At 31.2% G+C, this 11,790-nt stretch overlaps 2 protein-coding genes across 2 annotated transcripts in view; both read right to left on the bottom strand.

Annotated features, from left to right (window-relative positions):
• The window catches only part of LOC144835840 (bis(5'-nucleosyl)-tetraphosphatase PrpE [asymmetrical]-like), a 95,847-nt gene that overhangs the window by 1,527 nt on the left and 82,530 nt on the right, over positions 1-11,790 (bottom strand). The window lies entirely within an intron of this gene.
• On the bottom strand, positions 712-11,678 carry LOC144834573 (inositol polyphosphate 5-phosphatase K-like). Its single transcript, XM_078689426.1, has 10 exons — positions 11,557-11,678; positions 7,680-7,729; positions 7,304-7,517; positions 6,848-6,964; positions 6,398-6,573; positions 4,480-4,701; positions 3,152-3,305; positions 2,588-2,725; positions 2,033-2,230; positions 712-1,578 (listed from the first exon to the last, which is right to left on the bottom strand). Exons 2-10 carry the CDS (start codon positions 7,694-7,696, stop codon positions 1,534-1,536), a joined length of 1,281 nt encoding a protein of 426 aa, XP_078545552.1. The 5' UTR covers positions 7,697-7,729; positions 11,557-11,678; the 3' UTR covers positions 712-1,533.

The following is an 11,790-nucleotide window of genomic DNA, read 5'->3' as shown; positions in this document are numbered from 1 at the left end:
GCCATTATATTGTCACAATGTTATTCACTTTTACCAAATATTGGATGCATTTTTTTTTCTACGAAAGTGATCAACTTTATTAAAGCTGCAAAATGGACTATTTAAAGTCTGATTTTATTAATCTTCATTTATCATGATTTTGGGGGACAATACATCTTTACGATTTCACAATTATATAACATCAACACTGCATTTTATAACAAGACCAGGTAGATTTATTACATTGCACATTTTACCAAGTGAATTGTTTTAGGCTGGGCCACAAAAAAAAAATAAAAAAATCAATCTATAAAATAACTTTTTTGCAAATGCACCTTCTTCCATTCTATAGGAAAAGTATTGTATATATGGTTTCATTTGGTTATACAAGTAACCCCTAAAGGCCAATTTACACAGACGAGTGATAATAAAAATATAGAATCTATGTTATTCCTTATGACCATTTACACAAAGTGTGGAGCAGACGGACGGTTTCCGCTCAGGATAGATACAGATTCTATGTGGGACATGCTACGCGGTTTTCTACTTATCACTTGTCTGTGTAAATTAGCCTGTAGTGAGGATTCTAAATTTGGAGCTTCTTTTTCTTACAAAGGGGGCATGATGCTAAGATGAGCTAAGCCAGTTAAGCCTATCACTTTCACTGCATGTCTCTAGTGCAAAAGGTTTTACCCCCTGGCTACAGCCTCCTCTCCACCCCCACCCCCACATCATTTAGCATTGTATGATTTCAAGAGTTTATATACTGTAAGCTTATGTATACTACAGCTTGTGAACATATGTATATATCAAAAATGTATTTACGTTTAGTGATGTAACTAACACTCAACACAAAAGTACTTAATTTTCTCTAGTGTGCAACATTCAATTAACATACAATGAGTTGTTTTATTGTATTTAAAATTCATATAATGTTCTTGCATACAATTGTTGTAAACATCACTATTGCACCTGAGAAAGTTTACACATTTATCAGCGTTATAAAATTTCTTAAAATTTACATTAAATTACAACATTTTTAAAACTTGACCGTCACATACAAACTTATCGCATTTTGATTGTAAATAAAAAATGATAAAAATCATTATAAAAGTTAAAATTACACTCTGGTTAAAAAGTTTAAATCAATGTTTGATTAAAAATCATTGTAAAAATAATCTACCTCAATATGAACTTATGCATCAATATTTTACTGCTAAAATATTTTAAAATGCAAAATTTTAAATTCATCTTTACTTTATTTTCTGTTGGAAACATATGATGTACCACAAACCTGACTTTACTATTAAAGTCAGGTCAAAGTTCAAAGTCCCAACCAATCTATAAGCTTACTTGCCAAGTAGCACTAGAATTTCATGAACACATAGTGCCTTGTTCTGGCATCTATATGATGTAACTGTATAACCATCATAACTTACTTTCATGTGCATTGCTTTTTCACATATACTATATTGCATATAAAACAATGTGTGTTCTTCCAACACATTATCTGTGATATGTGTAACGTTGTAAGAACCAAGGTGCTGGCTCATATTATTTGTACTCTGACATTTCCATATCTGTTGAGTTAGGTGTTAACTGCAAAAGAAGATAATTAAATTTATTCAGTGAATTATCACACTGATGTAGGTACAATGACACTCCATAAATGTGGGTAAAGCGCACTCTGTTGCTGCAGGAAATACAGCAGACTTTCTGCGACTGAACATTGTATGATAATTAAGAGGTTTTTTTTGCATTAAAGTAAAAATGACTTCATACAGTCCCCAATGGTGCAGGTAGTATAAGATTCATCATCATCATCATCATCTTAAATGCTAGTTGTTGTTAGACATTGCGCGTCTCACTTGTGTTCACCATTCTGTACGTTTTTTAGTAATGTGTGTATATGTCCGCATGTTTCCTTTTTGAGTATAAGCATAGAGGTATAAAATAAGCCTCTATATGGTATATGTGTGATTTGAAGTTAAATTCACATATTTTACTAATAATTATCTAAGCTATTAAAGAAATGAATAAATGAAGTACTCACCTTAAAAGGAGCACTAACTCCAAGCGTACAATCCATAACGCTACTATAGTAACACAAAATAAATTTATCATAAATACAATCGTCTGGTAAATATTCTGACTGGATTGTAACTTGGTGTTTGCATGTTTGCTTTGACAAAGATTTCATATCTGCCCACACATAGGTGACATAGTCACGTTCAATGTTGCTAAATTCATACTGTTGAAAAAAAATAATAATTAAGAAATACATTATGTCAAAACCTTTGGTACACACATTTTTGGAGAATAACAGATTGCATTGTTCTATATTATTAATTTAGTTTATTGAAAGTTATTAATTACGCTTTTTAGATAGGCCTACTGTATGAGCATTATTTCATTAAAGTAGTCAGTTTCAGTGTTAAGCTCTGTCTACACTAAAAATGGTGATATGTGACCACAAAATGTGATGTGCCCATATATGGACATGATGATGTCATATCACTACCATTTTTAAGCATATCACTACTATATTTCGGCACATCACACTTTTTTTGTCAAACTAGTTAAGTGTCATCATGTCCATTTTATTTACCTTGTAAAGTCCTATCCAATCCCAGCTACTTGTCTTTGTATCCCTAGCAATTGTGTAAGTGCATACAGCATCACGTCCACTGGACCATGACTTCACAGGTGAGAATCTCACAAGAGGTGTGGCACCATCAATAGGGAGCTAGCAAACAAACAAAACAAACAAATATTCAGAATTTTCAGAGATTCAGAATGCATGCAAGAGAAAAGAATATTAAAGCACTCTCGCAGGGTGTTGGTTGCTGGGCTACTGATTTCGAGATCGTGAGTTTGAATCCAACTCTCGCCGCATTGCTTTTATCCTTAGGCAAGATACTTTACCTACATTTACCTCTCTCCACCCAGGTGTACAAATGGGTATAGGTCAAATAAAACACAACTGCGCTGATTACTGGCTGCAACATTTATCAGAGTATGTTTCCAGATGAGTTTGATCCAAAAAATGACTATTTGAAGCGCTCAGAGGCTTTATGCATTAAGCGCCATATAAGATCAACGTATTTATCATTTTAAAGTCTTGTCAATGATTTTATTTTTGTAAACATATCAGTAAACATTATGTCCATACCTTGAGTTGAAAGTAAGCAGTAACAGGTCTATGATCACTATGGTCCATGTCAGGTTGTGAATGGTACTCTAACTGTTTCAAGAGTGGTTCCACACTCCCTGAATATTCCTTCCATAATATACGATCTGTCCAAGCTGGAACTCTTTGCTTTGGACTGAAAGAAACAAACAATGTATCCTATTAAGGGACAGCTTCTTGACACAACAAAATGGATGCCCCCTTAATGGATGGATAAGGGTTGGTCATAGTCTTAAAACATTATCCCTAAAGCTCTGTCTACACAATCAAACTTTATGTAACAAATATGCCCATATATGGACATGATGATGATGATCACTAGTACATTTGGGCATAACACTACCATATTTGGGCACATCACACTTTTTTTTGTCAAGCAAGTTTGATAGTGTAGACAGAGCTGTAATCTGTTTCAAAGGTACAGTAAAAGGGATGTTGCCTAAATAGGGGTTAACTGTTGTTAAATTACTGCCCCTTGTTCTTCATGTGAAAGTGTCCACTATATTGTTGTTTTTTTTCCTTTAAGAGCCTGTATTAAAAGGTTACACACAATCTGGCCATTGGCCACAAGTTGTAACGTTACTATATTGTTTTTTGAATAAAAGCTTAATAGGCGTGTTAAAGAGGAGCTGTACTAAATAATAGTGTTATTAATACTATCATTTCTAAGTTGTTTTCTGGATAGCAATGAGTCTGTCTGAAAAGAAATGACTCATAACAAACACTTTAATAATTCAAGAATATCATTCAATTTGTATGAAATCTCATTATCATGAGCGTCCACATAGAATTAAATTATGCTCAAATTACACTACCATATTTATGAATATGAATTCTAAGATTACAACATTAAAAGCCATATTTGTAATTGTACAGTATAGTCAATATTAAATTGGTCATAATGTTTATCATAAAATACATACACATCTGAGGGAGCTTTCGCTTCGCACTGACCGATGACCTACGACCTATGCATTGATGTGGCGCTGGTCGTCACCTTGACCTAGAAACCACCAAACCTTTGTCAAGAAATAGAGCGAGGGAGCATATCCTTCACTGCCTGTGCACCATTGCCCCAAGTCTGTGTCTTTTTTATGTTAGTCCACCAGTCGACGTTTCGTTCAAGCTCAAGTGGTATACTTATGAAATGCCATATGTGCCAAAATATTTATCTGTTTACTAATATTACGTCAAAACTCTGTCTGGAACCAAGACTAGTGGACATTGAATTAACATGGTAGTTCCTAGGTTTAAAAATCAAGTGCTCCCTATTATGTTGTGTTGCACAACAAAAATTAAAAGAACCTTACCTAGTGTCATAATTAGAAGTTCCTGGGTCAAATTTGTAAGTTGGTGGAAAACTAATCTCTCCTTCCTTGAATCCTATAATCTCCTCTTCTTCGTTTAGTGTTATCTTCAGTTGATCTTTCTCTTTTAATGGTTCTAATTTATCTTGGTTTAGATTAACTAAGGCTTCTTCGCGACTTGTTCCTTCGAGGCGGAAATTTAGATCACCTAATACGAACACAAAACTGTTCAAACAGGAAGATAAATATTTAGGTTTATATAAACAATTTGACTACAAATTTCATAGTCCTGCGGCTGTATCCACTAATCACAATTAAGTCAGATATTTCCCTTAACTATTCTAGTATTCTACTTAACTAAATAAATACTTAATTACTGTATTTCCTTTAAATTGTATTCACTTAGATTTTTTTTAATTTTAAGGGTAATTGTTTCCCAAGCCAAGTGTGAATGGTGAATACGGACACTGGTAAAGTATATAAGTATTACATGCTAATTTTGGTTATGTTTTTATGAATATTAATAAGAGCCTTATAAGGTAAAGAGCTCCTCATAAATATTCAGATTATTTTATTATTTATTTACCTTGGTCTGTTAAAATGTGGTTATTTCCTAATATGGTCAATTTGTATTTAATTTGTATATCATTTTCATATTCATATTCTCTAATAAATTATTTATGAATAGAAAGTAAGAAAAACTATTGATTTATTTTAAAGCTTTTGACACCCAATCAACAGTATTACGAGAGGAAAGCAGTTGATAATCAATAAACAACGCTTTTGATGTGAAATAATAATACTAACTTTTGATAAAAAATGACTGATGTTAAAAATACTATTAAAGATGTATTGTCCTCCAAAAACATGGAAAATGAAGATTGATAAAATCAGACTTTAAATAGTCCATTTTGCAGCTTCAATAAAGTTAATCACTTTCGTAGAAAAAAAAACGAACAAAAATAATGTTTTATAAATAAATAAAAATAATAGCTGGCAGTCAATTTCAGTTTTTTTTTTAAGGTTTTTTTTTTTTCGGTCCAATTTTTGGTAAAAGTGAATAACTATTATGTAACATTAAAATTGCATTTTCTAACAGGGAGAGGGAGACAATACATTTTTAATCAATCATAATCATTACTTTTAAGCAACATCTAAGGACACTAAAAGAGACAACACTTATGTAATATTTAACAGCGGCTTAATTTGAATAAACCTAATTAACCCAATTTCTTAAAAGGTATCTGTGATTCAAATTACAAGCTGTCACGCAAGAAACTGTTTTTTTTTTTGTGAATTTGTACCATCAATAAATAATGAATGATAGATTCACAAGGTATATTAAGAATTTGTATAACGGCATCCAATTGGCGACATCATAAAAAATACCATTAGTTTTCTAAATGGCTTGGCTTAACATTAGATCAGCTGAATAGCACACATACATTTGTAATTACAACGTGCTAATGCAGTACAAAGTCCACTTAGATTTGTCATTGCTATGAAGACACAACAAAATATGTAAAAACTATTGATTCCCGACAATAATATTTGCATTAGAAAAAATTTAGATATTCCATACTAATATTTGGCAATCTTTAAAGATGTATTGTCCCCCAAAAACATGAAAAATTAAAATTAATAAAATCAAGACTTTAAATAGGCCATTTTGCAATTTTGATAAAGTTATTCACTTCTGTTTCAATTATAAAAAGACAAAAGAAACGGTTAATTTTAACCGAAAACCATTGTATGACAGACAATTCAAGTATTTTTTGCTTTAAATTACATTTTTTTCAGGTCAATAATTTTTTGTTTCGATCCAGTTTTTGGTCAAAGTGAATAACTATTATGTGGCATTAAAATGTCTTTAAGAAGAATTTATGTTTATATCATGTTATTATCATTTCACTATTCATACCTGTGGTCTAATATATTCATGTTGTTACCAAGACTAAAATTCTGATCTTCAAATATCTGTGTAATTTCTTTGCGTCTTTTATCCCATTGGTCAGCATGAGGTGTTAGATGCCAGTTGGATATACAGACACTACACCCGTAACAATCCATCCGTATAGTTACGCTTCCTTTATTACCCTACAATATAAAAAACACCAATAGAAATAAATCTCTACTTTTTTTAGTATATCTTGCTCTTCGAGAATAGGGCATCTATCGGTTTATCCAGGTAAGCTAGGCACGAAATACTGTAGACAATACATTTTCTTTTCATGTATCATATGTATTGTAGAGTTCCTCATGAGACCAGCTTATTAACCTGTTTATCATTAAAACTATTGATAAATTGTCCTCGTATTATGGACGAAAACATTTATTTTTATGTTAAAATAGAATATGGTGCAATTTTCACCCATAAACCTGCTATGCCCGTCCTTGTGACCGTTGTCATTATATTATGAAAGAATGGAACGTGATGTAGTTTAGTGTAAACAACAATAAGTAATCCTTGGAGACGAGCAGACTTCACCTGAAAGAAAAGAACAAAAATGATCTATCTATATATCTATAGTATATAATACATTTACTGTACCATTTATCGTGAGGGGTGTTCAATGAATTTTCTACTTTTCGAGTATATCTCGCTCTTCAAGGAGAATATGGCATTTATCGGTTTATCCAGGTAAGCTAGGCACGAAATAGACAATACATTTTCTTTTCATGTATGGTTTACTGTACACTCTGTTCCAAGTGTACCAGTTGTTTAATTTTCCACTCTTAGAGTATTGTTCTTGTGTACACAAAAATTTAAAGACATCACTATTATCTCTGTCTGCTATTCATATTCTTTATATTCTTTATAACTCACTTGTATAAGGTGCCTAGATTTCATCACTGCGTCCATTGCTTCTGTCCAGGGGTCATCGACAAATACCGCTTGGACAATCTCGTGCGGCTTTGAGCTGACCTCTTGGAGACCAATAACACAGATATCTGGATCAAAACTTAGTAGCCGCTCCAGCAACTGTTGTAACTGCTTAGGCGGGTCAAGGGTCGCGACATTCCATGTACAGACGCTAATGCTGTAATATTAATTCACACTTCAATTAAAAATAAATTAAAAACGGATATTGAGTGTCTTTTTAACCAGTTTGATATGTATTACTACAGTAGTACAGTAGTAGTAGTAATGAATATTAGGACTGAGAAAAAAATTTAGAATTATAAAAATAATTCACACTTACCCTATTGTATCTGCCATTTTAAAGAGATCCTATTTGTTGTATCAAAGAACCTATTATCATAAAGGAAATAAAATATCAATATAATTATGCATTAACAAAATGATAATGACTATGTTTTGCACACAACATAAATTTGTTAATTTAATATTTTATTTCCTTGCCTGGTTATAAAAATTTCAAAACAAGCAAACTACATTTCTTCGATTTTATTTATTAAACCCATAAGATCAAAAACAGTTAGTTTTAAAATTCTTGGAAGCAGGTTGTACAGTAGGAAGTTTGTGAGCCATGACTAAGACATTTAGGATTAAAACTAACCATGATTTTAAACAAATATTATTCTCCGTCATACTTCAAAATCTGACAAAATTGAGAATAAGTATATATTATCTTTGAATAATCTATACAAAATATGATATATAATATATGAATAATAAATGGATTTAAGATGTCAAAATAGAGAGTGTGATAAATGCATATTTTTACTCAAAAACTAGTTTAGTTCAAATGCTGGATTTAAAGAACATCTTTTGTGCAATCTTTAGAAATCTTTTTTTCTGATTTAATTTTAAAATAAATTAAATAGTTTCCTAGATAGTTTCCTCATAATCTTTATCAAATTACTTACATATTTTACAAGATTATTTGAAAAACAGTACAGTATTTTAATTTTCAAATTTAATAAATTCAATTCTACATATTTTCCTATTTTAATATCAAATTACGTACATTTCTTACAAAAACAATGTGTTTATAATTTAATTTTCAAGTAAACTGTTAAATGTTCATTACAATTGGAATTATTATACATATTTTAATTTTTTTTTATCTTATTTAGGTTCATCCAACTTTTATTTCCATATATGTTCCTCATCTCCTTACATATGTTTTTCTCTAAACACATTTTCATTTCAATACATTATACATAATATGAAATTATTATAGATGTTAACCTTTTTTAACTTGAATTTTTTCTCCATGTGATTTGAATTGTTTATTGCTAATCAAATTGATTTTTCTTATCTGCTTATTAGAATGCCTAACAGTACACTAGCTACATAAAGATATATTTGTACAATAATAGAGCTGTAGCTTGTGGTTAAAGTTAACTTGCCTTCAAATAACCAAGGTCCAGACCTAATTGTCAGGGTTGTAACTAACTTATGACTCTTTTTACTGCACACTCTCTACGCAAATTAATCATTACTAAGTCTATAACTATATCCATCATGTAAATGGCTGTTGGATGTGAAGAAATATAAAAACAGAATTTGTTTGTTTTTAGATTGAGCATGATGTGAAATATGCTGTAATACTATCTAGCTACAGTAGTATTTTGAATTAAAATGTAACCATGTCACGTGTCACACAAACACCCATCCATCCCACACATGAGGATACCTCAATCATCCCACAGTGAGATAATATTCTCCTATGTGTGGGTGAGATAATCATTAGTACAATTTTTCAACATAACAACATCTTCAATGAGTGAGATAAAATAACAGGACCATATAATATGTAAAACAGGTGCTTTATCCTGCAATATTCATTTATTTATCAGTGGATAATTACTTCCATTTATTGTCATTTGCATATAAAATATACACAAAAACAATTACAAAGTGCACATCACTCTCGTACGGTACATATTCAGTGCCCGAATGGCAGCTGGATAAAAGCTGTTACGAAACCTAAATAAAAAAATAAATAAATAAACCCAGACAAAATTCTATCTAATTTTTAATAGCACAATTTTTCAGCATACAACATAATTTAATTTAAATTTTGCAAAATTTCTTCAATGAGTGAGATAAACCAAGACAAAATTCTATTCAATTTCTCCTAACGTTATGCACACAAAAATGAGCAAAACAAAACTGACTTGCCACTGTAAGATCAATGTAGCCAATGAAGGATAATAAATCATTAACACTGAAAATAGCAATGAAGTATATAATCCAAGTTATTAGGAGCCAGTATGATCAATAAGTATACAATTTGCAAATTGGTTTCTGAAGCTGAACACTACTGCGACGTGCGTCAAGGGAAAGAAGCAAGGTGTCGCAATTACTATTTCAAATTTGAATTCAATGCAGAGAAAACAACATAAATATGTCAGTTAATCAGTTGAAATGTAGTTTATATATAAAAAGCACAGAATGTTTCAAAAATTTACCAAAAATGTTGATTATTCAAAATCCAACACAGAAAATTACACAGAAATATTTCAGTTCTTTGCATTTATTAATATACTGTACTGTATGACTTGTGTGTTTTATATTTTTCACATTACATAAAGCAATTGCATATTTGTCAATTGTATGTGAGAAAACTCAGAATGGCATTCAAATAATGAATTTAAATGAACAAATAAAAGACCACGAAAATTTTGGGTGTGTGAAAATAATGGCCACTAAAATTAAAAGAATTAATTTGTATGTATGTAATACTTTATTCAAACAAACAAAATTTAACTGAAAAAATAGCAGACAAGTGCATTTAGAGTAGAGCTGTGAAAATAACATTACATTGTTAATAATCTATCAATGTTATTGCGAAAGCAGAAGAATGATAGCATAGAATCCAACATAAATCAATGAGTAAGAAGACATTAATAACATAGTCCTTGAAATAAGAATCTAAAAAATTAATTCTCGGTTTACAGTCATGTTAAATATTGACGACTAATTAATATTCCAATTTTCCGTAAAATGAATTATTCATAAATGTCACCATAAAAAAAATGTGATATGATAACAAGGCTTGATTTTTTTGATAGTTAAATAATTAGTATACAGTAGTTTATTTACTAGCCCGTATGCCATGTGCTAGTAGCCCGTATGCCATGTGCTAGTAGCCCAAGTCAAAATTACAAGATGACAGAAAAAAGTACTACTCTACACTATATAAAGGTGGTTGTAATATAGAACTGATGGCCTTTAAGCTCTGTCTACACTATCAAACTAGTTTGACAAAAAAGTGTGATGTGCCCAAATATGGTAGTGATATACCCAAATATGGTAGTGATATGACAATCATCATGTTCATATATGGGCACATCACATTTTTTGTCACATAAAATTTGATAGTGTAGACAGAGCTTTAACATATTCTATTCTTCCAGATATTTTTTCTAGCCACTGTACTGTACACTAATGACATACAGAGTTACAATAGAGCCCTGAATACTGTTTATTAACATAAATTTTCATTAACTGATTAATTTATCTAAGGTCCAATAGTGACATCAAGATTATAATGGGTTCAAACTTCAAGGACTGCTGAAATTCTGTATGAAACAATATTAATGAATTAACTGACCCTCTACACTTTTTCACCAAGTTAAACATAATTATTAATGAATATTATGTGTAAAACTTTTCTTAAATTTTTTATTTTTATAGCTAATCTAATCTATTTTACTTATCTTATAATATAATATTTAATAGACCAGCCCACACCGCTGCTGGCCTACTGTACATTTCGAGAAAGTTTAATTAAAAATTGAATGAGTTATTAATTAATTATTAAAGTTACTCTCTAGGCTAGCCTACAGTATGCATGTTACACTTAATTATGTTTATGAGGTTCAATCATTTATGCCAGCTGTAGTTTGGCTCTTTCGGTATAACTTTCGCTTGTAAAAAAAAACAGCCAACATGTTTAGGCCTAGGCCCTACATGATTTTCGACAAGAGCCATCAGATTACAATCTCCCTCCGGTTGATGAGTCATTCACTGAGTATAGTAAATACTAAAAACGAAAGCCAACCTGGCCTAGAAAATCGGCTTATCTTATGATGAGTTATTACTACCAGCAGGTCTTAATACAGTTTTAAAATATGAAAATTCAATAAATATCTATGCATTCTTACCTATTTCAAATGTTGTCACGATAATGATCGGCCTAGGCTACAACAAAATGTTTTATTACTAGGTCTACATAAAGTAAATACGGTCCCTCGACAAAACCACCAAACCGCCGTGTGTTTTATTTCGATGATGCTCTGGCTGCTGGCGGCTGTGTTGTTGTTGTTTTGATCGACAGTACGTGTAGTAGTAGTATGCGCATGCGTAGTACACAGGGGAGGACATTTCTCATGCATGAA

Source organism: Antedon bifida, chromosome 2 (assembly GCF_963402885.1).
Source record: "Antedon bifida chromosome 2, ecAntBifi1.1, whole genome shotgun sequence".
NCBI classification, from domain to species: domain Eukaryota; kingdom Metazoa; phylum Echinodermata; class Crinoidea; order Comatulida; family Antedonidae; genus Antedon; species Antedon bifida.
Note: the sequence above shows the minus strand (reverse complement) of the source record. Positions and strands in the feature narration are given on the sequence as shown.

Excerpts from the sequence above, each read along its gene's own strand:
- LOC144834573 (XM_078689426.1), bottom strand. Across the intron at positions 4,702-6,397 it reads ATGAATATATTAGACCACAG|TTTTGTGTTCGTATTAGGTG; the intron begins GTATGAATAGTG and ends CTGTTTGAACAG. Across the intron at positions 2,231-2,587 it reads ATTGGATAGGACTTTACAAG|TATGAATTTAGCAACATTGA; the intron begins GTAAATAAAATG and ends TTTTTTCAACAG.